Here is a 26,835-nt window from a genome sequence, read left to right on the forward strand (position 1 = left end):
GTCCGTTCGGTTCTGCTTGACCACTCGCTTTCGCTGCCTGCCGTTCTCTGCTTCCTTGAGCTGCTCAGCGTGCCCGACTGAACCCATCGAACACCTGCCACATCCCTCCCTCGCCTCCCTCACCTCTTCATCTCCCCACCTCCCGCTCATCGCAGTTCAACCGACGACCTCACGCACACTGCTTGCGCGCACGGCCGGGAGCCAAGATGGACTGCCTGAAAGCGGTGCAGGCGTACGTAGACAAGGTCGTCACCAACACGAGCGGGATCAAGGTCTTGTTGCTTGATGCCGACACGGTGCGTTTCGCTTGCCCTTCTCTCCTCGCTCGTACTGACCGCCGAGACGTGATTGGCATAGACTCCTATCGTATCGCTCGCAACGACCCAATCTCACCTCCTCTCGCATGAAGTCTACCTCACAGACCGAATCGACAATCCCGCTCGCCATTCGCTTCCCTCCTCTTCATCCGACGCTGCTTCGTCCAGCGCCGCAGCGTATCCGCCAGCAGCGAGTAGTTCGAAGGGGATCGAGCGGCTACCCCACCTGAAGTGTGTGTGCTTCTTGAGGCCGACGGAGGAGAGTATCGAGGCTTGCGAGAGGGAGTTGAGGCAGGGGCGGTTTGGGGGATACTGGCTTTGTGCGTGAGGGTTTCTCATACGTCTGCTCAGGTGACGGCTGACGGTGTTCTTGGGCTGGGTCGCCCGGACATCGCGCACAGACTTCACGAATGTCTTGAGCAAGGCGCAGATTGAGCGGTTAGCGGAGGCGGACGAGCACGAGCTGGTCAAGGAGGTACAGGTGCGTTGCGGAGGAACCGACATTGTTTGAGGCTCGGGTCAGGATGGCCTCGTGAAGCTGGCTGAAACTGATCCGTCCTCGCAGGAGTACTTCTGCGACTATTCGCCCCTCACATCCTCACACTTCTCGCTATCCATCCTCCCGACACCTCTGCATCCAGCGCCCAACCAGCGCGTCATGCCCCTTTACGGCGACTCTCCCCAAACCTTCTCGCCTCACTCTCCCGTCTTCCAACGCCACCTCGAAGGCCTCACCTCCGTTCTCCTCTCGCTCAAGAAGCGTCCAATAATCCGCTACGAGCGCATGTCGCCTATGGCACGACGACTGGGGCAAGAACTCGTCTACCAGATGAACCAGGGCCAGCCGGACTTGTGGGAGTTTCGAAAGACGGCCACTGCACCGTTGTTGCTCATCTTGGATCGGAGAAACGACCCGGTCACGCCGCTGTTGACGCAGTGGACGTATCAGGCGATGGTGCATGAGTTGTTGGGCATCACGAACGGGAGGGTCAGCTTGGCGGATGCGCCGGATGTGCGAGACGAGCTGAAGGTGCGTCCGAGCCTCATGTGCTGCAGTCAGCAGCGCTCATACTCTCCTCGCGTGTCGCGTGTGCAGGAGATCGTCCTCTCGCCTGAGCAAGACCAGTTCTTCGCCGCGAACCTGTACGACAACTTTGGCGACCTCGGCGCGCACCTCTCGGCGTACGTACAAGATTACTCGACTCGCTCGGCCAGCTCGGCGGCGAGCAAGATCGAAACTGTCCAAGATATGAAGCGGTGCGTCCGGCGGCTTCGCTTGCGAGCGGGAGGTTCGTTACTGATTCTCCTGTGACCCTCCTCACGCAGCTTCATCGACGAGTACCCCGAGTTCCGCAAGCTCGGCAGCAACGTCTCGAAGCACGTTGCGCTCGTCGGCGAACTCTCGCGACTCGTGAACGTGCGACACCTGCTGCAGGTCTCGGAGCTCGAGCAGAGTCTGGCCAGCAACGAGAGTCACGGGACCGATCTCAAGGTGCGTGCGAGATTGATGTTCGGCGTTCCGCCCAGTACAAACATCGCCGAATGGCTGATCCTTGTTGTCTTGCGCTACAGGCTGTCCGAGAAGCCATCATCGCGCCCGAAATCCCGCAAGAAGCCAAGCTCCGCCTCGCCGTTCTCTATGCCTTGCGATACCAGAAGATGCCGCAGAACCAGATCGCTGGAGTCGTTGACTTGCTCAAGCAGCAGGGCGTCCCAGATGCCGAGGTGAGCGAGCTGTCCCGAGTGAATCTCCTCGAGCTGACGAAACTCTCGAGCAGATGGTGCACATCCTGCTCAACTTCGCCGGTGCGGATCAGCGGCAGGACGACCTGTTCGGCAACGAGAACTTCTTCAGCAAGGGGAAGAGCGCGCTCAAGGGATTGAAGGTGCGAAGCCTCCTCCTTCTATTCAATCCTCGAGCGTCACTGACGCTAAGAGCTCTCAGGGCGTGGACAATGTCTACACGCAACATACGCCGCACCTCATGGAGACGATCGACTTGCTACTGAAGGGTCGGCTGAAAGAGTCGAGCTATCCCTACATTGACGGCCAGAACGTCTCGCCGCAAGGGATGTCACGGTGCGCTGGGCTCGTGAACCGTGTCGAATTGCCGCGCTAACTCGGCTGTGCGTTCTCAGCCCGCAAGACATCATCCTCTTCATCGTTGGCGGCACGACCTACGAGGAAGCGAAAGCCGTCGCCCAGCTCAATGCGCAATTTGCAACGGGCCAGCACTTGTCCGGCTCGATGGGCCCCTCGGGACCCGTCAGCGCAGGAACCAGGATCATCCTCGGCGGGACCTGCGTGCACAACTCGAAGAGGTGAGTTGACGTTCGCAGCAGATTGGGAGAGGCCTTGAGCTGGCCTTGGCGCTCTCCCTTGCTCCTTCGCGCTGACAAGTCAACTCATCTGGACCTTGCAGCTTCCTCACGATGGTCCGCGACGCCGCTTTCGCGTTCGGCTCCTCTTTCTCCGCCCCTTTTCCCGTCGCCATCACCCCTGCACCGTCTTCCAGCGCCGCCGCACCCCCATCCGCCCTCTCCCCACCGCGCGAGTCCTCCCAGCCTCCGCAGAACTTCAACCTCTCGCTCGGTCCAATCCAGCTCAACGTAGGGGGACAGGCGGGTAACACGATCGAGGCGGGTGTTGACGCGGCGCGGGATGGGCTGCGAGATGTGTTCGGGAAGATCAGGAGTAAGGTGGACGGGGTGAGGCTGTAGCTCGCGTGGGTGCGAATGGACACTCTGTTGACGTTGCAACGCTCCAAGCCGGTGGAAGCAACACTTGTTCGGAAAACTCGCGAGCTCGCAGACGCACGAGATGGTCAAGCAAATCCTGTTCCTGGCAATACATGAGGGGCGCGAGGAGATGCGTGTGAAGGAGCGCATGGCGCTCGGAAAGGGAATGGAGGAAGTGGCAAAGAGAGAGCGAGAGCGAAAGGGTATGCGAGCGAATGTATAGATGAATGAGGAAGCGTGGACGGAGTGAGAAATGCGAAAGGTGGACAGATCGGCACGACTGGCGGCGGGCGAGGAGGGCGGGTGCGCGGGAGGGTAAAGTCACATGGGTATAGAGCGCGCGAACGGAGGCGGAGAGAGAGTGGCGCGAGGTCTGGCGGTGGCGGCGAGAAAGAGGCAGACTATGCGGCCTCGGTCGCGGCGTTCTGCTTGGCCCAGTTGCGCGCAAAGATCGACGCCTTGAGGAATTCTGCGTGGCGAGTGAGAGTGAGCAGGCGGGCAAGGTGTAGCGAAGCGCAAGCGAGCGCACTCTTCGACGAGTACTTCTTGTAGCAGAACTTCTCCTCGAAGCCGGGCGCTGCGATCGACTCAAGCAGGAAGCCGGCAGGAACGAGCAGCTGCGCCTCGGTGTAGCCGGAGTAGAAGATGAACGCCTCGTTCTGCGAGAAACGAGCGTCAGTTCCGTTCAGCCGCGAGTCTCGACTCCGGCACTCACCCAGTCACCGCCGAGCATCCGCCTCGCGAGGTACATGCCGATCGCGGCGATCATCGACGGGCGCGCGCGGAGGAAGCGGTGGTCGAGGAGGGTGACCTCCATGAGGAACTTGCTGAGCGTCCTCGTTTGGATGTCGTAGTCGTCGGCCTTGGAGATCCTCCTGACCCACGAATACGGGCTGCAGTACGTCGAGATGTTGAATTCGAGCGACTGGAGGATGATCCGCTCGCCCTTGAGGATCTCCTCGCGCGAGTAGCCGTTCTCGGTCATGAGGACGAACTCCTCGACCGAGGGCGCCATGATCTCCTCGTACTTGGACGCGATGAACATGGCGGTAACGCCGACGAGCTGGAACTTGACGAGCGAGACGACGCGGTTCGACAGGAAGCGGTCGATGATGTTGACAGCGATCCAGAGCGTCTCGGGCAGCATGTGGTACCTCATGTGTACCTGCAGCAGCCAGTCGATCAAGGTCGCGCGCATCGGCCTGTGGTGAGAGGCGAGTCAGCTCGTGTGCAGAAGCGGAGACGGTCCGCGGAGCGCACCACTCGATCTCGCTTTGGTGGTCCATGTACCGCGGGTTCGGCATCGATGCCTCCTGCTCACGGGAGCCGGATCAGCGCAATGCTCAGTATGCGATAATATACGGGGCGACGCACCTCAAGCTCAGCCATGTACTCGAAGATCTCGTCGCTGTACTCGGCGACCATCGAGATGTCGAAGTAGTCAATCTCCTCCTTGAACTCCCTCTTGATCTCCTCAATGAGCCTCTCGCTCTCGACCGCCTCATCCTCGTCGCAAAGCTGGAGGATCCAGTCATCCGGGTCGACCATCATCTCGCCCTCCGCCTCGGCCCCATCGCCGACTTCGACATCGTCCTCGACGACACGGACTTTGTCTTCGTGCTGAAGCGCGCCGTGAAGGTGTCCGTGTCCGTGGCCGTGCGTAGCGTGCGCAGCAGACTGCTGCTGCTCCTCGTCCGAGAACTCGATGTCGTGCGTGCGCTTGTGGCCGGCCGCGTGCGACGGACCAGCCTGAGGGTAATGGCGGTCGACAGCCATCTGGTCGCCCATCCATGCTTCTGCTGCGGAGCCGAGTCCGAGACCGACGTTCGGCACGACACCGTGCTCGTCGACAGCTTGCTTGATGGCATGTCCGCCGAAAGCGCTCTGCGCACCGGGCCATTCGCCTTGCTGGAGACGAGGCGCGGCGGGAGCGACGGCAGAAGGCTGAACAGGCGCGCGAGCAGAAGGTGCGCGGCGGGCTTTGCCGGCAACTGCAGCGGTGGCTGCGCGAGGCGGTGCGGGAGCAGTAGGCTGAGCGTTCGCGTCGATGCGGAGGCGGCCAAAGCCGGTGCCGGTCGACGAGGGAGGCTGCGGAGGAGCGGGAGGGCCTTGGGCGGAGGGAGGGCGAGAGCGTGTTGCGGGCTTGACAGGGACGTTCACCGTCGCTGATCGGTCGACCTGCGTCTGCGAACGGCGATGTGAGCGGGATATTGCCGAAGTGCGAGGGCTGGAAGGACCAAAGTCCGTCAACCCCGCAAGGAGCAAAGCAAAACTCACCCTTCCACCCGCATTCGAGACATCCCCAAACGCCCTCCTCGCCTGAACACCCTGCGCAACCTGACTCGTCGCAACCTGCACGCCCTTGACCTGCTGAACCGCCTGTTTGCCGACAGGCGCAACCACCGCTTTTCCAGCGAGCGCCGCGCGAGGGATGGCTGCTGAGACGGCCGAGGGGGCGTTCTCGTCACCTGCTCCTGCGCCGAGGCGGACGGGTGCGCGAGAAGCGCGGCGAGGGCGGGCGAGCTGTGAGTGACGAGGGTGCGGCGCGGAGAGGAATGAGTGAACAAGGAGAGATCGAGTGTCAGCAACCGCTTCGCACGGGGGTCCGCCCATTCTCAGCATGCGCCAGTAGCCTTTCGCATTCAGCATCAAGAAGCCGCGCCGTCTCAGGCAGTGTGCGAGGCGTGCGGAGGCGAAGTAGAAGTTCGGCTGACCTTGGGTTGTCCGGCGGCCGACGACATGGTGTCCTGATGCGATCCGAGTGTCCGTACCAATCCAACAGAGCCTACTGCTGTCCGTGCGAGTGCTCAAGGCGCTCCTCGAGGCGTTAGAGCGGTGGTCGAGGCGGGTCCAAACAAGGACGGCGCGCCGGTGTTTGGCGGGTCGCTTGAGGCTGGGAGAAGCGGCGAGTTGGCGGGCAGGTGTACTACGAGGGTCGAGGGGTCAGTCTGAGCTGGACTGGCTGGCACAGCGGGGCGAGCAGAGCGGACAAAGGGTGAGCGACGGAGCGGGACCTCACCAAGTCGAGGGACGGCGGTTGAGCGACCGGCGGCGGCTGTCGCTGGCTCGCTGGCGGGTTGAATTAGTGCTGTGAGCTGTTCTGACCACTCTAGAGCCGTCTAGCCTGTCAAAGAGCGACTCGAGCGGGTGTGAGCGAGAGAAACGGAGGTCGCTCTCCTCCTCGCCAAGGTCATCGACGGCTCGCGGCACAAGCTGGGGCTTTTCTGACTTCTGGCTAACATGAGAGCTCTCATCTGACGCATAGAGGCTCGCTACTGTGCGCCCGGCCTTCCTCGAGCGATTGAAGGGTGATCCAGCGTGGCTCTCTTCACACAGAATCGCCTCACAACTCGGCATCGACAGCGAGGACGGGCCTGCATACTCCGTTTAACACCCTCTGCGGTGTTCGAGCTTGGCAGGTGCATTCGAGCTGGAGGGAGGAGCTGCTCGATGGCAGGCATCCGTCGCAATGCACTTCACGCCTTGGTCTTCTTCTGTCGAGCTGCTCGGATCGCTTCCAGCCGCCGCTTGAGTACCTGCGTGAAGAGATTGCTACAGTGAGCGGGGCAAATCTAGAGCAGGACTCGTGCCAGACAGCCACGCAAGACAGAAAGGTCTCCTCGACGCACCGTAACTTTCTCGTCCGCCTCGCGCTGTTCCCGCTCCTCCTCTTCAAGCCTTGCCATCATCTCCTCCCTCTCTTCGCGCATCTCCCTCTCCCGTCGCTCCTCCTCCGTCTCCTCTTGCTCTCCCTCCTCCACATTCTCCTGACCAGCGCCTTCCTCATCAACCACCGGCGCGCCAAACTCGTACCGCACAGGCGCAGCAGAGATAGTCGCTGAAGCTGTTGTTCGTGCGGGCGGAGCGGAAGGGGCGGAAGCGAGTGACGGATCAGGCGCAGAGGCGAGGTAGGCTTCGAACTCGGCCCAGTCGGGGTCTTCCTCCGCTGCTGTTGTCGAGGGACCCGCGGCGGGTAGAGGAGTCGGTTTTCGAGGTACAGGAGCTTGTGCCGGATCCGCAAAGAAGTCTGCTGGTAGCCCTCCCCCTCTTCCTGCAGAGTCGTCCTCCTCGCGAACTCGCTTCGCGCCCTCCTCTTCGTCTGAAACGTCGGCATCGTCTCGTTGTCGCTTCGATGAGGCCCGTTCGGCTGCGGCTGCCTGCTCGGCTTCGAGTTTCTGAACGTTGACGCGGTGGGTCTGCGAGAGGAGAGCGTGTGAGCTGAACCAGACCGCTATCAGCGAGTGGACCCTCGCCAGTCGCGAGAGAGCAGTCACATCAGTCCTGGCACACGCTCACGCACCTTTGACTGTACGTGCGCGCCCCACAGCGACTCGTGCTTGAGCGGCAAGTTGCACAGTCCACACTGGAGCTGCCCGCGCTGCGTGTACTTGGCGTGCGGCGCCGTGATTCGCTGCTGCGCCTTCTTGGCCGCCATCATCGACTTGAGCGACGACATCGTAGTTGTTGTCAGTGGTAGAGGAAGAGGAGGGTTGGAAGAGACCGCTTCGACAGGGTCAGGCTGGACTGCTTCCTGGGCTGACTGGAGTGCCTGGCTGGGTTCTGGCTGTGCTACCCGGTGCTGCTCTCGCTCTAGCCATGCCGCTGTACGTCGCTCGTCTGTCGTCCTCGATGCGCATGAACCTCCTCTCGCGGCGGCACCGCGGGCAGGCGGTGGCGAGGTGGGCCAGGGCAACGATTGGAGTGATGCGAACGGTTTGCGTGCGCGGGAACGGGCAGGGGAGCTGGAGGCCGGGCGGCAGAGGGATCCGACTGTTGTCCTCGAGGTGGGGGAAGGGCATTGTGCGGCGAGGCGGCGTGAAATGGGTCTGGCGCTTGGTGTAGAGCGTTACAGCATCTGTCTTGAGCCTATGACGGCGCCTCGAAGACCGCCGACTGACCCTTGCTCCCTCGACCCTCCCTTTTGTTCGTCTCCTCGCACCGCAGGCCCGAGTACAAAATCGTCGTGATGGGGGGAGGAGGCGTAGGAAAGTCCGCCTTGACGGTGCGGTACATGCACCAGATCTTTGTGCAGTCGTGAGTCTCCGTTACTCGCTTGTGTCGCTTTCCTCCACTTTCGTTACTGGCGGAAGAGGGCTTGACGATGAGTTTCCGACGCTGACAGCTCAACTCCCGCAGCTACGACCCGACGATCGAGGACAGCTACCGGCGTAACATGACGGTCGACGGCATCACGGTCTCGCTCGAAGTGCTGGACACTGCGGGCACTGAGCAGGTGAGTCGTGCCGATTCTGCTTCAAGGTGCACCCTTGCAGCTCATCTCGTCGTTGGCGGGACGAATCAGGGAGTGCGTGTCGCCGAGGTGAAGGGCTGACGCCCGTTCTCTCGGCAGTTCATGTCGCTTTCGAACCTCTACATGAGATCCGGAGACGGGTTCCTCCTTGTCTTTAGCCTCACCTCGATGGAGAGCATCTCGGAGCTGCAAACGATCCGCGAGCAAATACAGCGTGTCAAGGAGGCGACGGCGCCACCAGGGAAGGTGCGTTCGGGCGTGCTTTCCCTTCGGTACCTGTCAAGCGGGTACGAGCGAGATTCAGCTGAATGATCGTTGCGCAGGCACAACGGGTCCCGTTGGTGCTCGTCGGGAACAAGCTCGACCTCCAGTCGGAGCGACAAGTCGGGCGCGAAGTTGCCGTCAACCTGTCCAAGTCCTGGGGCGGGGTGCGTTCAGTGCATCCGTGTCTTGAGTGCGCTCTCTGACGAAGCGTACTCGCAGGTCCCCTACTACGAGACGAGCGCGCGCAAGGAGATCAACGTTAACGAGATCTTCGGTTCGTTCCCCTCCACCGCATCCTAGACAGCCTTCTGACACCTTTCGCCAAGCAGAGGACGTCGTTCGACAAATGATCAAGGCAGATCACGCCACACCACGACGGAACCGCTCGAACCGGCCTGCGAAGCGGAAGTGCACCATTCTCTAGCCTCCCTCCCCTTTCAACTATCATTTCGCCGCTCTTCTCTCGCATGATACCCCACAGTCGTCACCCGTTCCCAAGCACCTCGTTCTAACGCATCTGTTTAGGCATTCGTTCGCTCGCAAGATACCCTGATTCTCCTTTTCCTTGTCTTCTTTGCGCGAGAGCTTCGGGCTCGTCCTCTCTGCGAGGCTTCTCGGCTTCTCCCGCGTCGTGAGTCGATGCCGAGCGTTGCCTCCGTCAAGCAGGAGAGCGAGAGGGGACGACAGCGCCGAAGAGGCTTAGAAGTTGTCGTCCTCCCTCGCTCTTCCTCTCTTCACTACGTCTTTTCCAGCGTTTAAACAAATCTCGCAGGTATACCAGTAGTGCGACAGAGAGCTACAGTACGCTCAAGCATGCAAAGGAGGAGGGGGGACAGAGAGAAGCGGGAGTGAGGGTGAGAGAGGGAAGTTTAGAGCTTGGGGCCGGCAGCGACGACTTCGGGCGAGCACTCGGTCGCGTAGCGCTCGAACGCCTTGTTGAACATGCCCTGGGAGACGAAGGAGAGTCAGCGGAGAAGCGGGAGAAGGAAGGGAAAAAAGGGACGCACAGCGAGCTTCTCCAAGGTCTGCTGGTACGCCTTCTTGTCGCTCCACGCAGCCTCGGGGTTGAGGACGTCACTGCGAGGGAAGGTGTCAGCAGAGTCGAGAGAGGTCAGGAGATAGGACTTACTCGGGAATGCCCTCGATCTTCGTAGGGACCTTGAGACCGAAGACGGGGGTCTCCTTGAACTGAGCGTTGCTGAGCTCTCCAGAGTGCACGGCATCGACAATCGCGCGAGTGTACTTGAGAGGGCATCGCTTGCCCGTGCCGAACGCGCCGCCGACCCATCCCGTGTTGATCAGCCAGCAGCGAGTGCCGGCAGCCTCCATCTTCTTTGCCAGCATCGACGCGTAGCGCGAGGGGTGGAGGATGATGAAGGGAGCGCCGAAGCAGCTGTGAACGCGGAAATCGGCAAAGTCCACAGATCAGTTCAAGTCCGTAGGGAGAGGGAGGCATGGCACGCACGTGCTGAACGTAGGCGTAGGCTCGGCGATGCCGTCCTCAGTGCCGGGCGTCTTCGAGGTGTAGCCTGTGCGAGTTGCGAAGGTCAGCGCACTGAGTCTTGCGAACGATGTCGCGCGGACGCACCCGAGAGGAACCAGTACTGTGCCTGGTTCGAGTCGAGGAGCGAGACGGGAGGGAGGACACCGAAGGCGTCGCAGCTAGAGGAAGTCAAGTCAGGGAAGGTCAGCTTCACTTGATCCCCGAGTCCCGGTATTTACCCCCGCCGCCGTCTTCGACACTTCCAACCGCCTCAAACCAACAACAGAGAGAACCCAAAACGCACGTGAGGTAGATGACGTTCTTGGGCTGCTCGTTAGCCATGCAAGGAATCTTGGCGTTGTCGATGTACTCGATGGGGTAGGCGCAACGCGTGTTCTCGGTGATGCCCGTGTCCTCGTAGTTAGGCTCGCGGGTCGCGTAGTCGTAAGTGACGTTCTCGAGGATCGAGCCGAAGCGGACGGCGTTGAAAATGGCGGGCTCCTTCTCGGCATCGAGTCCGACGCACTTGGCGTAGCAGCCGCCCTCGATGTTGAAGACGCCGTTGTCGGACCAGACGTGCTCGTCGTCGCCAATCAAGGAGCGGCGCGGGTCGGCAGAGAGGGTCGTCTTGCCCGTGCCGGAGAGACCGAAGAAGAGCGAGACGTCGCCGTCGGGTCCCTGGTTCGCCGACGAGTGGAGCGAGAGGTTGCCGAACTTGACGGGCTGGAGGTAGTGCATGACCGAGAAGATACCCTTCTTCATCTCGCCGGCGTACTCGGTGCCGAGGATGACCATCTCGCGACGCTTGAAGTTGACCTCGACCGAAGTCTGCGACGTCATGCCGGCGGTGAAACGGTTGGCAGGGAACTGGCCGGCGTTGTAGATGGTAAAGTCGGGCGTGCCAAACTCCTCGAGCTCCTTGGCGGTCGGGCGGATGAGCATGTTGTGCATGAAGAGGGCGTGGTAGGCGCGGGAGGCGATGACGCGGACCTTGATGCGGTACTTGGGGTCCCACTGTGCGAGCAACCCTGTCAGCACGCGCGCCAGACTAGGCAAAGGGCAAAGTCCTCGAGACGAACGCCGGCGAAACCGTCAAAGACGTAGACGTTGTCGCGGGTGTTCAGGTAGTCGATGGCACGCTCGCGGTTGATCTCGAAAGTGTGCTCGTCCATCTGGATGTTGATAGCACCCCACTGCGATCGAGCAGGAGGGTCAGCAAGGCCGGGATCGCGGAGGGCGAACTATAAGCGGGCGGGTCGCACCCAAACGTCATCCTTGGACGTCTCCTCGTAGACGATACGCTTGTCCTTGGGCGAGCGACCCGTCTTCTTGCCGGAGAAGTTGATGAGCGCGCCGGAGGCGGCAATGACAGCCCCCTCGTACTTGATCGCGTCCTCGTAAAGCTGGGCGACAGGAGCGTTCCTCTTGAGGTGGATCTTGTCCATGTCGAACCCAGCTTCCGAGAACATTGCGAGGTCCTTTCCGAGAAGGCCATAGGTCGGCTGCGACGAACTGTTCGAGGGGAACGGGCGAAGTCGAGGTCAGCTCCCGTCGACTCGGAACAACTTCCTCCATGAGTGTCCAATCTCCTCGTCGCCAGGACGCCCAGCTGCAGCAGAAACAGGTCGCCGGGCGATACGCATCGCCTCCCCCGCTTGCTGGCATCCCCCGCTTCGTCCAGCAGAACAGCGACGACGGCGCCGGGAGCAACGCCGACAGTTCAGCAGCAATCCTTAGAATCGTGTGTGCCAGTCGGGCTTGAATAGAAAGCCCTGCCCGCCCCGAGAAAAGCGAGGGTCGTCACCCGAAAGCGACCGGCAATGACAATGCCGCGGTAGGCTGCCCGCGTCCTCCCTCAGCTCCTGAAACTTCGCGCGCGGTTGCTCAAGGTGCACACCATCCCAGGCTACCCAGTCATGCCGCCCAACTCGCGAAAGGAGCAACGGGCGAGGCCGGGCAGACCCGCGTGACCGGACGACGAGGGAAGGAAGCGAGATTGAACGGCAACGCACGGGTCGGTGGGCTCCTCGCCGTGGCGAAGGGGTGTGGCAGCGCGGGCAGGCATGGTTGGAGTGGTGCGCGAGTATCCGGGAGGTGCGAGTCGTGCGAGATGGCTGTCCCGGACGGCGACGAGCGAGAGAGGGTCAGCGAGCGTCCCTCGAGTTTGCCCGGGAGTGGGACTGGTTGTAGCAGCGTGAGAGAGTAACTCACGAGTGTCGCTGTGAGTGAGCGAGAGCCGCAGAGAGCGAGAGCGAGTGAAGAGAGAGAGAGCAAGCGGAGGGAACTTGTCGCTGGCGGGATGCGCTCACCCGTCCGGCGCGTTCCGACGCTTGCCTGGGCGAAGCAGGGCGTCCCATTGGCTCGCCGCGGCACACAGGCTCTTCTGCACCGTCCTCGCCATCTGGCAAGTGTAGCAGGGCTGGCACAGGTCGAAGGAGGAGCAGGGAACATCCAGCGGAGTCCCTCACGCCCGTCTCGTTCGGGTTCGTCTAATCTGCCGACATCGATATCTCCCTTGCAGCGTCCCCCTGACCTTCTCTCGGGCTGCCCACCACAGGGCTTGCCGTCGGGAGCGACAACCGCGCCTCACACGACTCGCGCTCCTTGTCTTCCTTTCTCCCTCCTCCTCAACGACTTGCATGGCTTCGTGCGCCCGGCGAGCGTCAAATGGCGACGTTGTGCATCTGTGGTAGCCAGAGCACAGCCGCCAGGCGTCGTTGCCGTGTCGCGAGTGGCAGAGCTCTGGCGGACGAGGAGGAAGCCGACGAATCGACGACGAGAGGAGGGTCGGCGTGGTTCGCGGTGAGCGTGCTGGATGGACAAGCCGATCAGAGCGTACAGCGGAAGGCTCCGAACGTCGTGTGGACTCTGTTGAGAGGTGCACCCAGGTGGACGCAGGACTTCGCCGTTTCGCAGCCCTCTCCTGCTCTCACCTCGCTCGCTCGCATCATCGTGCCCACTTCATGCTCGACGTCCTCAGCACTACTACAGGCTACGTTTTGTACTATGTCTCCACTCGCATACGCTGCCCGCGCCGGCATCCACCAGCTTCTCCTCCGCCTCCTGACGCAAACTCGCCTTTCTCGACCAGAGATCCGCAGTTCCTCCGTATCCCGTCTCGCCAGCCAAACAAGCGTCACTTCCAAGCTGGACGCGACCAGTAGGCGACACGAGGGCCTGAGCCACCGACCTCCTCTCCCCGTCCCTCACACGCTCGCGACTTCTGGGGTTGTTTGTGCTCGCTCTTCCTCCCTCGCTTCCCCTCCTTCGGCACTCTAACGCTCTAAATTGACGCTTGCACGACCTACGATCCCTCTCACGCTCGCTTGCGACCAAGTAGTCCCCTCTCGAGTGCACGCTCGAGGCGAACCGCTTCGCTCAACTCGGCGACGCGTCTCCCCTCGACCTTCCACGCCTACTCTCCCTCTCCTCGAAACCACGAAGGACGCTGTCGACCCTTCGAGGACCATACGAATCACTATGGCAACCGCCTCAACCCTCATGCCCCTCCTGGCGCAATCCTTCGTCGATTCCACCCCCTCCTCTTCCCCAAAGACTCCTCGTCGTCAAGTGGTAGGATACGGGGCCGGCGCGAGTCCGTCGCCTAGGACAAAGGAGAGGGCGAGGAGGATTGCGGGTGAGGAAGGGGCGGGACGAGAGTCGATCTTCTCTTGGTCGGACCAGACGCTGGCTGAGCGCTTTCAGGTGCCTTCCTTTCCTTCTGACTCTCTTCACGTGACCAGGCCAGACGCTGACGGGGAGTCGGGTGACACAGTTCGTCGAGGAGGTGCGCTTCGAGCTCTTCCCTTCGCTTTCCTCGCTCAAACTGATTGACCACGCTCATCGCCGGTAGATCGGCTACGGCAACTGGGTGCGTCTCCTTATGCTCGACTTACTAGTCCCATGCGCTGACGCTCGCGTCTCACCCAGGGTTCCGTCTGGAAAGTCCAGCCGAAGCTCGCCGGACCCGACGCGCCAGTCCAAAGCGTCAAGCTCGTCCACCGCTCGAAGAATCCAACGTCTTCGGCACGCGTACGTGCGCTGTGGACCGAGTTCAAGTGCGCTTTGCCGTCCTTCGTCTCGAGAACCCTCCTGACGCCTCGCTTCCCTCGACACAGATGCATCCGCGCCCTCCGCGCCGATCCCCACCCGAACCTGATCCACTTTCACAGCTTCATCATCTCCCCCTCTTACGCCATCTGCCTCATGGACTTCCACCCGCGCCTGATGCCCGTCGCGCTCCCCGAATCACGCGCGAAACCCTACTTCGTCCAGCTCCTCTCCGCCGTCCAACACCTCCATTCGCACGGGATTGCGCACAACGACATCAAGCCGAGCAACATCTTGCTGAGCCAGGACGACAGGCCGGTTTTGATTGATTTTGGGTTTGCGCAGCAGTATGAGGAGGGGAAGCCGGAAAGGTTCTTGAGCTCGCTGAGTTGGGGGACGCCGGGTGTGTCTTGATTGCTCGAGCGCGGCGGCGAAGGAATTTGACGCTGACGCTCTCGAGATGTCGCAGAGTACCTGAGCCCGGAGCGCGCGAAGGGAGCTTTGCACGACGAGCGACTCAGCGACGTCTTCGCCCTCGGTGTGCGTCTCTTCCTCGAAAGAGGGCTGTCTTGGACGAGTCTTCGATGCTCACGCTACCCCTCCCGCAGGTCACCATGTACGAGATCGTCGTGGGCCGAACGGTTCGTCCAGCTCGTCCAGCTCGCTTTCATGGTACACGCTGACAACCGTTTCCGCGCAGCCCTTCGAGAAGTCGGAGGACGAGAACTTCCTCAACCGCGAGCAGCTGGAGGTGTATTGTGCGTCGGGCCCTCGCCTCGCTTCTTGACGCGGACTGTCTCTCAACCTCGAAGCGCGCAGACAACCGCACCTTGACCGGCCAGTTTTACGGCGACTACATCATCTCGACCGAGTTCGAGTCGCTCATTCACCACATGGTCGAGCCGTCCATCGAGCTTCGCATGCCCAGTTGCGGCGCCGCCCTCAAGCACCGCTTCTTCGATCTCCCTCCTTCGCCATACGCCAACATACGCCAGTCGGTCCTCTACACCACGCCAACGAAGCCTACGCCCGCAAAGTCGCTCGTCCAGACACCTTCGTCGAGCGCGAAGAAGGCGAACCGTCCCGTCGCGCAGAGCCCGAGGCGGCAGACGCCCGCTTCTTCGTCCGCCAAGAAGAAGAAACAGTTCGTCATCTACCAGGACGACGACGAAGTTGTCACTGCGCCGACACCGCCGCGTGCCGCGACCGGCGTCTCGCCCTTCTCGCCCCGCCAGGAGCCTCTCGCGAACCGCACCAACGTCCAGTCCGTCTCGACGGCTCAAACGCCGCAGAAGGCGCCCGTCAAGCCCGCCAACGTCGTGAAGTCCCCTCCTCCACGCTCCCGCATCCCCGTCCGCCCGCCCAAACCCGACATCACTTCTCCTTCCGCCAAGTCCGCCACGCCCATCCCCTCACGTATTCCGACATCATCTGGCAGGCCCGCCACTCTCGGCCACAAACGCATCGTCTCGTCTCCGACCATGCTCCGCACGAGGCCGCGAATCGTCTCGCAGCCGCTTCTGTCGAAGATCGCGCTCGAGGAGACTTCGCCTGTCGAGACGACGGACTCGTCGAGCAAGCCGAGACTGGCGAGGTCGTCGTCGGTCAAGTCGGTCAAGCGCAAACCTGTCCCGGCCATGACGGAACTCGACTTCGTCCCGACTCTTCCGAAGACGATCAAGCCGGTCCGCGACGTTCACGTTCCTTCGCACGCCCGTGAGGACAGCGGCTTTGGCCTCATCAGCGCTGAGGAAGAGGAGGAGGTGCTCGCCTCGAATCCCGCCAGCCCAGTCCCGCAGCTCGAGGCCGATTCTTCGAGCGACTCGTCGCCTTCTGGTACGCTCATCTAACTTCTGCGCCTCAAGCTGAGCGCTAAGTGATCTTCTTCTGCACAGCTCCGACGACGCCAACCGACGAGCTGCCGACTTTCGTCAGCACGAGCCGGACGTACATCGTCAAGCGCAAGTCGAAAGCGATCGGCGGAGAAGGTACGCGCTTTCCCTCGGCTCAGTCACGTTCCTCGACTGACAATCGTAGTTTCAGGCGCTTTGACGAACCTCGGCGGCGTCTTGACCAACGATTTGCCCCGTCTCAGCCGCAAGTCCTCGCAGGCCGTCGCAGCTCGTGAGTTGTCACCTTCCTTGACCTTGAGCGTTCACTGACGCTCATGCTTGCGAAGGCATCGGCAAGCTCTCGGTAAAGAACGTCCGCCGCGCGCCCTCAGCCATGTCGTTCGCCGGCTTGAAGGCTGCTGTCACCGGCAGGCGTCGCGCCTCGCTCACCGACTCGATGTTTGAGATGGTCGAAGCGGAGAGGCTCGACGAGAGGAGTGCGTAGCCTCATTACGTCGCAGGTCTAGCGACGAACGGCTGACCTCGCTTTGACCTTCGTAAGATGCGCACACTATGCCCCTCAGGCTCGAGCACAAGGTCACCAGCCCTCGCAAAGAGCGGTGCGTACGCGTCCTGGACTCGCAAGAGCTGAACTGACGGCTGACCTCATGTCGCAGTGCCCGCCTTGCCTCCTTCTCGCGACAGGTCCAGCACGTCCTCGACTCGCGCAATGTCGTCGACCCGTTCATGATCAACCCTACGGCTTCTCTCGGCACCACAACGCCTGTCCGGGTCCCTTCGCCGGCAGGAGATGGTACATCCCCTCCCCCTCCTTGTTTTGCGGTTCGCCAGCTGACTCGATCCATTCCATCAGAACCTCTGCAGCCCTTCAGCTTTAACGGCACTGCTTCGCTGAACAGCAAGCCGGTCGGGTATGAGAACTTGGCCATCTCGCCTCCGCAACGCTCCTCGTCTCTCCGCCGCAACTTGCCGGGCAAGCAGGAGGTTCCGACCGGTACGTCTTGTGGCGTCTCCCTCTTCTCGTGTGACTGCACGCTGAGTCGTCGTCTCTGCAGTCTCGCCGCCTACGTCGCCCGGGGCCTCGATGGGCGAGTTCAAGCCGGGTCACCGCCGCATCCCGACGGTACGTCCAACCTGCTGCGCTCCTCCTAGAACAGCGCTGACGTTCTTATGCAGGCCATCCGCAACCTGCCTTCGGTCGTCCTTCACGAGTCGGCCGATGACGGCGACTACTCCGAGTCCGACTATTCTCGCGCCGATACTCCCGCGTTCGAGCGGGTCGCCAGCCCGCCGCCACCGCCGCGCATCGTCGAAGAAGCGAGGCAGCTGCCGACATGTGAGTCGTGCCGTCGTTCCCCATCGCGTGACACTGCTGACTTGCTTGGTCCCAGGGGTACCCGACGACTTCTCGGACGACGAGGATGGCGAGGCTGACGTCGACGAGCCGACTGTCACGCTCGGCTCCCCGACTAGAATTAGGCGCGTGCCGTCGAAGCTCAAGAAGGGCAGTGTCACCGCGACGTACGAGACGTTAGTGACTTCCGCTGGCTCTCCTTGCGCCCCTTTCCTGACTTGCCCGCGTTCACAGCGTCTCGACGCCTTCTTCCGCTCGCTCGCCTACTACTCGTCCGCCTCTCACTCGCGGCGGAACCTACGAATCGGTTTCTCCCGCCGCTGGAACTCGCAGCCGTCCTGCATCGCCCTCCCACACCGCTCTTCCCTTCACGAACCTCCACTTGCGCTCCGACTCTCGTTCAACCTTCAACAGCATCTCTAGCACGCACTCGAATAGCCGCAAAACCGGCGGCAAAGGCTTGCACAAGCGCTCGAGGAGCGTCCTCTCGTTCTTTTCGCTCTTCTCGGCTGGCGGAGGCGATGGTCGCGACACGGTCAGGAGCGCATCGAGGATGAGCAACGTCTCCAACCTTGGGTGGAGCACCTCATCGCGCGACGTGCTCGGCCAGTCGCAGCAGCGGCAGGAGCGCGAGGGACAGATGTCGCCGCCGCCTGTCCCGAGCGGCAAGAAGGCGAAGAAGGGCGGCAGGCTCAGGAAGGCGATGAGCAAGGTCTTCCGCTAGACGGGGACGGCAACGACTGTGTGACTATCGGCTCAAACCAACGCAAAAAAGGACTCCTCTTATAGCCCCCTCCTCTTCAAGTCTGTAACCCATTCCCTCGGCGCTGTGCGCCTCTTATCATTGTCCCCATTCATTCGCACGATCTCTTGCATCACGACGCGTTCGCTTCTGACCGTGCGAGCCCTTGTGAGATGAAGATACTTGCAGCAACCGGTAAGCGACGCCTTCGGTGTCCTCCCTCCCGTCTTGCTCCTCGAATCGAATCAAGCGCAGTACTGGTTCCTCTCGGGTTCGTCGGAGCTACGTTGATCGTCGTCGACGTCGACACTGGGCTGGCCTTCGCAAGTTGCGTAGGACACGCCTCGAAGACACCCGGTACTGAGGACGGCATCGCTGAGCCTACGTCGCCTCTCTTTCCCATGGTCCACGAAGGCAAAGCTCAACGTCGAGTGAAGAACAGGAGAAGCCGAGAAGCCTCACAGAATGGACGAGACCGAAGCTCCCGCGCGAAGAGGACAAGGAAAGGGAGAACCAGGGTATCTTGCGAGCGAACGGATGCCTAGACAGATGCGTTAGAACGAGGTACTGGGACACGAGTGAGAGCCGTGAGGTCTCTTGCAAAGGGAGAGAGGCAAAATGATGCTCGAAGGGCGAGCAAAGGCAAAGCGAACAAGAGGGAGGCGAGCTATGAGCGGGCCAGGGTGAGCGCGCGTGTCCTCGGTCAGCGCTCATGACGGAGGACGCACCGCTGGGCAGACTCGCGACTCAGGGGTGCAGCTTGAAGGAGAGCTTCGGCGCCGCTTCGTATTCGCCAAGCTTGAAGTCCTCGCCGACGATGCTGTCGAAGCCGCCTTCCCGTTCTATTTCTTCTCGCGAGCGAACAATCGTGACAGTCGGGAAGTCGTGGACGAGCGGGCGTGCGAGTTGCTCGCGCAAAGCCGGCTCATGGTCGAGATAGACGTGCGCATCGCCGATAAAGTAGGTGAGCTGGTCGGCGACGCTGCCGGTCATGTGCGCGATGAGGTGCGTGAGGAGAGCGGCGTTGACGATGTCGAAGGGGAGGCCAAGGCAGACGTCGGCGGATCGTTGGTAGACGACGCAGGAAAGGCGCGGCTTGGGGTCGACGGGGAGGAGCGAACGGACCGGCTCGTGCAGGTAGAACTGGTGCAGGATGGGGCACGGCGGCACGGCCATGTCGTCGACATCTGCGCAGCGCCAGAAAGTCGGTTGGGAAGGTCAGCTCGAGGATTGCTCGACGTCGAGGCGGCACGCACCTGCTGAAGACCAAGCGACGAGGACGTGCTTGCGCTTCTGAGGCGTCTCGAGCAGAGAGCGAATAATCCGAGCGAGCTGGTCGACCCCCTCGCCTTTGTAGTCCGCCTCGCATCCGCGATACTCGGCGCCCGCATGCCGCCACTGGAACCCGTACGCCGGCCCGATGTCGCCTTCCTCGAGATGTTCCAAGCCGCGCGAGTCGAGGTAGTCGCGCGACGAGTTCTCCGTCCAGACTTTCACGCCCTTGACCTCGAGGACCTTCGCATCCGTCTCGCCACGCACCATCCACGCGAACTCCTCCCTGATCACTCCGAACGGCATTCGCTTGGTCGTCAGGAGCGGGATGACGTTCTCGAGCGGGCTGAAGAGGTTGGTCGGGTCGACTGGGCGGGAGAGGGAGAAGCGCAGAGGGTCGGGGGCGAAGATGGCCCGCGCGCCCGTCCCACCCTTGACCTGGCTGCGCAGCTCGCCGTGCTCGATCACGGAGTGTGCCAACTTGAGGTACTGCCTCTCCTCGAGCGCCGAAGTGCTGTACGGGAGAGAACCGTAGTCCGATGCGATGGAAGGCGGTCCGAGTGAGCTGGCGGGTGTTGACGGCGCTGTGGACGGGGTGCTGGCGCGCGTGTTGGACTCAGAGTGCACTTGTGGGCTGCTCGAGCCGTCCGACTCGCTGCACGAGGCTGTTGCAAGCGTAGGAGGGCCCGAAAGAGATGAGGCTGAGAAGGAGAGGCCCGCGAGCAAGCCAGCGGCAAAGGCGGCGAGTACGGGATGTATAGGATCAGTAGGAGGCGAATAGGATACACAAGAAGTCATAGCAGCCAAGAAAAAGAGCCGAGAGCGAGAGTTGCGCGAGGGTGAAGAAGCGAAGTTCACCTCGGGTCAGGATGCCAATGTCAAGGGTCAATGTCCAGTGAGGGGCAGCTGTGAGCGACGTAGCCTCACTACAGCGTTGGAGAGACGCAAGGACTCGATCCGGCTGATCCCGTAGCTCGCGAATGGTGGAGCAGCGCGAGCCAGGAGCGGTCATGGCGCTTGCGGCCACTGGACGGTCGATGGACGCAGATGAGTGCGATGCAGGGGACGACATAGGACTATCTGCGATCGAGGGGGAAGGCAACGAATGGTCAGCGCGTCGGACAGTGTGGAGAATGGCGGAAGGCGGACTCACAAGCTATACAAACACGCTTAAACCGATACAACCCACGACCCCTCACCTGTCTACCTACACGCTCATCTTCATCGGGATTGACGGGTGGCTGTTCTCCTTGTACTTGGGCGAGATGACAAAGTCGTCCGACCTGAACCCGTCAATCTTGCCCACCTCCTCCCGGCTCCGCTTCCACGCGAAGTCGGGGAACTCGAACGGCGTCCGCTCGAGCTGCGTCTTGAGCGGCTCGACGTGGTCGAGGTAGACGTGCGCGTCGCCGAGTTGGAGGATGAACTCATGCGGTATCGTGTCGGTGACGAGGGCGATCATGTGCGTCAGGAGGGCGTACGAGGCGATGTTGAAGGGCACGCCGAGGCCGAGGTCGGCAGAGCGCTGGTACATGAGGCAGGAGAGGCGGGGCTTGGCGGAAGGAGGCGAGTCGGGAGGAGGGAGGTTGACGTAGAACTGGCAGAACATGTGACACGGCGGCAGCGCCATCTTCGGTAGGTCTGCGTGCGGGAAGTGTCAGCGCAGAGCGTGCGGAACGAGTGGCGTCTCGCGCACCTGCAGGGTTCCATGCGCTCAGGATGATCCGTCGGTCGGTCGGGTTGTTCTTGATCTTGTCGATGACCTCGGCGAGCTGGTCAACGCCTTCGCCATCGTAGTCGTCCTTCGCTGTTCGGTACTCGGCGCCGAAGTGTCGCCATTGGAAGCTGGAGTACCAATCGGTCAGCTCTGCGACGAGGAAAGCGCAGGCTGACGAAAACAGCTGAGCCGCGACTCACCCGTAGACGGGTCCCAAATCACCCACTTCCCGGTGCTGCAAGCCGCGCGAGTCGAGGAACTCTCGGCTGCCGTTGCCATCCCAGATCTTGACGCCCTTCTCCGCCAACACCTTCGAGTCGGTGCATCCCTCGACAAACCACAACAGCTCCTCGATGATGCCGCGCGAAAAGACGCGTTTGGTCGTCAAGAGCGGGAGGACGAGAGTCGGGTCGGTCGAGGAAGGATTGGCAGAAGGCTTCGAGAGCGAGAAGCGGAGTTGAGGAGGGGCGAAGAGGGAGAGTGTGCCGGTTCCGGTGCGGTCTGCGCGGCGCTCGCCTCGGTTGATGACCTCCCTGACCAGGTTCAGATACTGCAGCTCCTCCTGATTCGTGGTTGTTGGTGCGACGGTCATGGCGAGGGAGAGGAGGGGAGGGAGGAACGTCTCGGGGTCGGCGGGAATCCTGCACGTGCCAAAGGGTAAGCCATTACGTCTGTCAGCGCCCGAAGCTCCTGGCCAGACCTCCAGCAACCGCCCTTATATGCGGGCAGACGTGCTGTCTGCCAAACTGATGAAGCTGGAGGCCGGACGTACGAGAGCGACGGTGAGCGACTGATGCAGTCGGCTATGATTGAGAGAACCCAACGAGCACTGACAGCAAGCAGAGCGACCCGGTGAGCGAGTCAAGCGGGACGAGGAGAGCGAAGGAGGGAAAGAGCGAAGTCGAGGACGCGACGACGACGCGATTCTGGCCAAACGACGCTCAAGCTCCGCTGTACGCGACTTTGCACGTTAAGCGACGTCTACTGCACGCCCAGCAACATCCGGACCTCGTCCTTCTTCCGCCGCAACAAGCTATCCCGCCCCTCGTAGCCGTTCGCCGGATCCGCAACCGCGTCCCACACGTCTGCGTACGCCTCGCTGACCCGTCTGAGTGCATCTGCGTGGATAGAGGCAGCGATGTGAGGCGGGAGAAGCGAGAGTCGAGGGGAAGAGACGGGGTCGACGGTAGAGAGGAAAGTCGTGAAGGCTTGCTGGGCGGCAAGGATTGCGGCTGGGCTGGCAGACGGAAGCGAAGAGAGGAGTGTCTGTAACAGCGAGAGTAAGCGACGGCCGGGCCGCAACGGCTAGAAGAGGGACGGACCACGGCGTCCTTCTCCCTCAGAGCAGCCACAATCGCTTCAAGTCCGCTCTCCTTCAGCAAATGGCAGTGCTGAGGTAGTAGACGTCAGCACAGGAATATGTCAAAATGGGAAGAATCCGACTCACGTGCTCCGCCGTCAGACTCTCCACGTACTTCGCCTCATCCTCCTCGACCGCTCGTCGCCTTGCGCCGACAAAGTCGTACCCCTCGAGCGTACCCAGCACACTCTCGTCGCAGTTGATCCAGAAGACCGCTCTGTCCCACTCCGCCTGTCGCATCGCAGCCATCTTGCCGCACATCTCGAGAGCAGGGTCGAGCGCCGCATCGAGGACGTCTTTGAAGTCTTCCTCGCGTTTGGTGAGAGTTGTTGCGGTCGTAGATTCGTTCTCAATAAGGGAGGTGGCATAGACCGACATGATTTCACGGAGGGTCGAGAGGACGTCGCGAAGCTGAGTCGGGGCGGAGAGGGCGGCGGCAGGCGGCTGCGCGTTACATGGTAGCGCCTCACATCAGCATCGCGACTTTCCGTGGCAACCAGCCTGAGGAAGATACCGCAAACGCACCTGGATGAACCGCAACAAGCTCCGCCCTTGCGCCTGCAGCGTCCCGAAGAACGCCTCGTACGCGCTGTCCATGATCTCGCCCAACACGCTGCTCATCAACGCGTCCTCGCCGATCGTGCGTTCCATGGTGACCTTGTAGAAGTGTATCAGGGTTGCGATGCGGTAGGCCATGATGGGCGATTCCTGCGACTTGATCGTTTGCTGAACGCGGATCTGCGTGCACCCCTCATTGTCAATGCTCGGAGCCTGCCTAGATTACAAAAGGGCACGCACCTTGAGAGGCCGCCCGCAGCCTTCGAAATCCTTGTCGAGCAGCTTCTTGATCCTGTCCCAGTCTGTCCGGGCCTTCTCCGCGCCCTCGACGCCCGTCTTGACCCTCCGGTGCCGACTCAGCGCATGCACCTCTCCGACCCTCCTCGCGACCTTCTCGTCATCCCCCTTCGTTCCAAACAGGCTCTCGAGGAACTCGCGCTCGCCCGCCATCGCTTGATGCAGCCAGGCGAGCATGTCGCCGATGTAGCGGATAGGGTCATGCGCGTGCAGCTCGATTGGGCGAGGAAGACCGTTCGGGCCGCCGCGAGTGAGCGCGTCGAGGAAGAGGTTGAGGATCGAGGTCGAGCGGGTAGTGCCGAGGACGGTTAGGACCTCCCTGTTCGCAAGCCCTGTCAGCCTGCGCGCATCGGGAAGAAAGGGTCGGACGTACGACAGCATCTCTGGCCGACTCTTCAACCGCGAGACAGCTTCTCGTACAGTCGCCGACACTTCGAGGACGTCCTTCGCGAATCCTCGCGCTTCGAAGGTGAGCCACTTGTAGATCTTCGTATAGCCGGCTTCGAGGTGGTGCGCAGTGTATTCCATGATGTCCAATCTGTACGTTGGCGTGGCGGACGATTAGCACCCAGGCAAGGAAGGAACTGATCCGGGCGAAGCTCGACGTACCCTGCCTGCGTTCCTTCTCCTGCTTCTCCGCTTAGCAGCGCCCGGCAGTCTGCTCGTATCCGCTCCGTCTTGTCCATCGCAGCGAACAATTCGGGTCCGACCGGCACTTCTCGCGAGGTGAGGGCGCGAAGCTCGGCGTCGGAAAGGGTGAAGCGGGCGAGAAAGACGTGGACGAGAGATTGCTGGACGGCGGCGGTCGCTCTGCAAGGGATGTCAGCCAGTCTCCATCAAACATTGAGGAAACGTGACGCACCGTTGTTGTCGTAGACCCTCTGCATGTTCGAGGAGGTACCGTGTGCCCGTGTTGGCCTTCTCCAGCTCGGTCTGGACCTCGTCGCAACAAACGTGCATCGCGTCGAGATGTGACTGGAGCATGCTCAGTTTCTGCGAGAGTCTCAGCGTGGTCAGCGAAAGAAGCAAAGAAGGGATGCGAGCGAACGCACGTCGTTGACCTCGGAGAACGCCTGCAGAAACTCTCTGCTCCCTTCTGCCATCTTTCCCTCGACTTCCTTGCGCAGTCCGCCCCGCTTGAGCGCCGCTCCTGCGCCCTGCACGCCCGCGCCATTCGCAGCTCCACCTGTCGACTTCGGGACCTCCTCTGCGCCCTCCTGCTCGCCAAGCGTGTCAAGCGCCGCGCGTGTCCCGCCATCTTCAAGGTTGGCGGATAGAAGACGCTGGACCTTGTGCAGGAGCGGGTTGTTTGGGCGTGAAGTACTCCCGCCGGGTGAGAGTCCGGGCGAGTTGAACGTGAGCGTGGAGCTGCGCCGGGTGTTCAGCGGAGGTCTAGAATGTGCCGTCGCCATCACAGCACGGTCAGGCGGCCAAGCAAGCGAGATAAGCGGAGTCGAAACAGGCCAACCTCCTCGAGGACGACGAAGCAAGGTTGGCTTCCCTCACGACCTCGACACCGTGTGGGCCTGCCACTGGCTGCTAAGGCGATATTCAGAGCCCTACGAAATCATTGCAGCCCGTCAAGCGCGTACCCACGGGCTCAACCTGCCTGTACACCTCGACCTCTTCCTCATCAGCCGAACGCAAGCAGCGGTGTACCCGCCTAGCGCGGAACGCTTGGAGGGTTCGCGGCAACACATCCGACGAGGACAAAGGACCCTGCGGCTCGCAACAGCATCCCGCACTCCGGGTCAGCGCTACTCGAGGGCACCCTCCATCTCCCTGCTCGACTCGGCTCAGTCTGGCTAGCATGGTCTCGCCGGCGGACCACACCGAGCGCTCGTCATCTAGCCGCGGGAACGTGGCCGATACAGGGCCATTGTTCGGACAGATGGACTGCTCTTCGACCTTTCTTCCCCTTGATTCATCGAGTGCTCTCGTCCTTCCTTGCATCTTCTCGCTTCCTCTTCGGCACCAGCACAATGAAGATAGGCTTTCTTTGTCCTGCGCATGCAGACAGCATGACTTCCCTGCAGGCTCTCGCTTCTTCTCCTTCTCTTGATCCCTCACCTTCGCCAACCCAAGATGCTCTACGTCTCCGCCCTCATCCCCGTCTTCGCCGCGGTCAACTTTGTCCAGGCTGCACCTGCGACGAGTCGTTTGGTCCGCACCTACGCCCCGGCCTCCTCGTCCGCGGCAGGCAACTCAACTCAGTGGTTCCTCGCTCCGACACCCACGTCTTCGACAACTTCCGCACCCGCCACGACGACGGCGCGTGTCGCATGCCCTTCCTTCGTCGGCGGCAATCCGCTTGAGGCTGTCGCATGGGCGGCTGTGTACTGCCACGACCACCCTGAGTGCTGCCCGGGCGGCACGACCTACACTCCTACCTCGACCACCACACCAGCCCGCATTACCGTCGCTCCTACTCCCAACCCTTCGACCGTCGCCACCGTCCCCGTCAAGGTAGCTTTTTCGACGACGGAGAAGGCAGGAGCTGCCGACGGCGAGTGGCCGTACCAGGAACTTACGCACTCGCCTTGCCCCGTCACGCCTGTTGGCACTTCGAAGGACGACATTGAAGCGGCCGCCTGGATCTCTCGCGACGTCGTGCGTTCTCGCTTCCAATTCCTGTTTCTATTTCTTTGGCTGACTTGCCCTCTTCGCCTGCAACAGCTCGTCGCACGCCATATCACCATCCAGAAGGCCTGCGACACCTGGATCACCGTCGGCGACCTGAACGGCAAATCGAGCACGTTCAAGGTGACGGGCGTTTGCAGCGGGCCGCTCTGCACCGGCGACATGGTTGCGCTTCCCAAGTACACGGCGCAGCAAATTTTCGGCGCATTCAATGAGGGCGCGGAGGCGAAGTATGCGTTGCAGGGCTACTTCTGAGGGAGAGAAGTCGGAGTCGTTGAGCGGGTCCGACGATGTCGTAGGCGCTGCACGCTCAATAGAATTATTCGACTTGCCTTCCATTGCATTCAGAGTCGCACACAACCTGCCAAGACTTGCGAGAGCGGAGCGGCAAACGAATGAAAGAGCGCTGGCGAGCAACGGCTGGCCGACCTTCGCAACCTGCTTCTTTGCTTGCTCTCGTCGCCCTGTCGTCTCGCAGGCCGATTCGAGGCTCCAAACAGGTCGTCGCCCTCGCTCAAACTCTGAGCCGCGGCTCACAACGACGTTTCCCCTCGTTCCGTCAAGCCTCGTCGCGCTGCTTTTCCTTTGAGCCGGCCCTTGCCGCCGACAACGCCCTTTGTCCAGTTGAAAGCGCTGATAACAACCAACAAAGGCTCCTGCTTCCTTGGTACACAGGTTGTCGCAACGCCGTCAACTCGCTTCTTCCTCCCGTTTCCTCCGCTTCAGCATCCTTCGCCATGACTGGACCGACCTGCTTCTCAATACTCATCTTCGCCCTCTTCTGCCTCGTCGCCAGGCCAAGACCTGCGTCTGCGTCGCCCCGCCCAGACCCAGCGCCCAACAACCCTCCTCCGCCGCAGCGCATGCCGTGGCTCAGCTACGCACTGTACATGTCTTCCATCTCCGCCGCAGCCGCAAGGTCAACGACCACGGCTCCGG

At 61.7% G+C, this 26,835-nt stretch overlaps 10 protein-coding genes across 10 annotated transcripts; 4 read left to right on the top strand and 6 right to left on the bottom strand.

The window, feature by feature from the left end:
- Nucleotides 1-206: 206 nt before the first annotated feature.
- RHTO_07476 (vacuolar protein sorting-associated protein 45) lies at nt 207-3,037 on the top strand (the record flags this gene model as incomplete). The annotated part of the gene is made up of 11 exons (XM_016421132.1): nt 207-296; nt 358-637; nt 719-798; nt 883-1,347; nt 1,414-1,574; nt 1,644-1,809; nt 1,890-2,042; nt 2,096-2,203; nt 2,263-2,396; nt 2,456-2,638; nt 2,740-3,037. 11 exons carry the CDS (start codon nt 207-209, stop codon nt 3,035-3,037), a joined length of 2,118 nt encoding a protein of 705 aa, XP_016274253.1.
- Nucleotides 3,038-3,456: 419 nt separating this feature from the next.
- On the bottom strand, nt 3,457-5,796 carry RHTO_07477 (G2/mitotic-specific cyclin 3/4; the record flags this gene model as incomplete). The annotated part of the gene is made up of 7 exons (XM_016421133.1): nt 3,457-3,524; nt 3,585-3,714; nt 3,771-4,257; nt 4,316-4,368; nt 4,430-5,239; nt 5,333-5,578; nt 5,770-5,796. 7 exons carry the CDS (start codon nt 5,794-5,796, stop codon nt 3,457-3,459), a joined length of 1,821 nt encoding a protein of 606 aa, XP_016274254.1.
- A 735-nt stretch (nt 5,797-6,531) lies between these two features.
- On the bottom strand, nt 6,532-7,511 carry RHTO_07478 (uncharacterized protein; the record flags this gene model as incomplete). The annotated part of the gene is made up of 3 exons (XM_016421134.1): nt 6,532-6,591; nt 6,685-7,251; nt 7,356-7,511. The coding sequence occupies 3 exons, from the start codon at nt 7,509-7,511 to the stop codon at nt 6,532-6,534; spliced, it is 783 nt and encodes a 260-aa protein (XP_016274255.1).
- Nucleotides 7,512-7,651: 140 nt separating this feature from the next.
- Nucleotides 7,652-8,994, top strand: RHTO_07479 (Ras-related protein Rap-1B; the record flags this gene model as incomplete). Its single annotated transcript, XM_016421135.1, has 7 exons — nt 7,652-7,659; nt 8,000-8,089; nt 8,192-8,288; nt 8,406-8,552; nt 8,630-8,734; nt 8,790-8,844; nt 8,900-8,994. The coding sequence occupies 7 exons, from the start codon at nt 7,652-7,654 to the stop codon at nt 8,992-8,994; spliced, it is 597 nt and encodes a 198-aa protein (XP_016274256.1).
- A 445-nt stretch (nt 8,995-9,439) lies between these two features.
- RHTO_07480 (phosphoenolpyruvate carboxykinase (ATP)) lies at nt 9,440-12,118 on the bottom strand (the record flags this gene model as incomplete). Its single annotated transcript, XM_016421136.1, has 9 exons — nt 9,440-9,517; nt 9,578-9,647; nt 9,700-9,963; nt 10,036-10,099; nt 10,159-10,232; nt 10,358-11,067; nt 11,133-11,246; nt 11,316-11,565; nt 12,066-12,118. 9 exons carry the CDS (start codon nt 12,116-12,118, stop codon nt 9,440-9,442), a joined length of 1,677 nt encoding a protein of 558 aa, XP_016274257.1.
- A 1,415-nt stretch (nt 12,119-13,533) lies between these two features.
- Nucleotides 13,534-18,034, top strand: RHTO_07481 (serine/threonine protein kinase; the record flags this gene model as incomplete). Its single annotated transcript, XM_016421137.1, has 19 exons — nt 13,534-13,758; nt 13,829-13,840; nt 13,907-13,924; nt 13,984-14,111; nt 14,172-14,506; nt 14,573-14,643; nt 14,712-14,744; nt 14,804-14,861; nt 14,923-15,939; nt 15,999-16,091; nt 16,147-16,227; nt 16,283-16,432; nt 16,498-16,555; nt 16,613-16,749; nt 16,810-16,950; nt 17,012-17,079; nt 17,133-17,292; nt 17,348-17,486; nt 17,545-18,034. 19 exons carry the CDS (start codon nt 13,534-13,536, stop codon nt 18,032-18,034), a joined length of 3,414 nt encoding a protein of 1,137 aa, XP_016274258.1.
- A 765-nt stretch (nt 18,035-18,799) lies between these two features.
- On the bottom strand, nt 18,800-20,122 carry RHTO_07482 (thymidylate synthase; the record flags this gene model as incomplete). Its single annotated transcript, XM_016421138.1, has 2 exons — nt 18,800-19,239; nt 19,309-20,122. The coding sequence occupies 2 exons, from the start codon at nt 20,120-20,122 to the stop codon at nt 18,800-18,802; spliced, it is 1,254 nt and encodes a 417-aa protein (XP_016274259.1).
- Nucleotides 20,123-20,531: 409 nt separating this feature from the next.
- RHTO_07483 (thymidylate synthase) lies at nt 20,532-21,633 on the bottom strand (the record flags this gene model as incomplete). The annotated part of the gene is made up of 3 exons (XM_016421139.1): nt 20,532-20,965; nt 21,021-21,169; nt 21,242-21,633. 3 exons carry the CDS (start codon nt 21,631-21,633, stop codon nt 20,532-20,534), a joined length of 975 nt encoding a protein of 324 aa, XP_016274260.1.
- Nucleotides 21,634-22,022: 389 nt separating this feature from the next.
- On the bottom strand, nt 22,023-24,668 carry RHTO_07484 (component of oligomeric golgi complex 6; the record flags this gene model as incomplete). Its single annotated transcript, XM_016421140.1, has 9 exons — nt 22,023-22,307; nt 22,364-22,432; nt 22,489-22,845; nt 22,927-23,139; nt 23,200-23,575; nt 23,630-23,794; nt 23,866-24,066; nt 24,119-24,249; nt 24,309-24,668. 9 exons carry the CDS (start codon nt 24,666-24,668, stop codon nt 22,023-22,025), a joined length of 2,157 nt encoding a protein of 718 aa, XP_016274261.1.
- A 673-nt stretch (nt 24,669-25,341) lies between these two features.
- On the top strand, nt 25,342-26,151 carry RHTO_07485 (uncharacterized protein; the record flags this gene model as incomplete). Its single annotated transcript, XM_016421141.1, has 2 exons — nt 25,342-25,866; nt 25,933-26,151. 2 exons carry the CDS (start codon nt 25,342-25,344, stop codon nt 26,149-26,151), a joined length of 744 nt encoding a protein of 247 aa, XP_016274262.1.
- Between the last annotated feature and the right edge of the window lie 684 nt (nt 26,152-26,835).

Source organism: Rhodotorula toruloides, assembly GCF_000320785.1.
Source record: "Rhodotorula toruloides NP11 unplaced genomic scaffold Scaffold7, whole genome shotgun sequence".
Classification (NCBI taxonomy): Eukaryota; Fungi; Basidiomycota; class Microbotryomycetes; order Sporidiobolales; family Sporidiobolaceae; genus Rhodotorula; species Rhodotorula toruloides.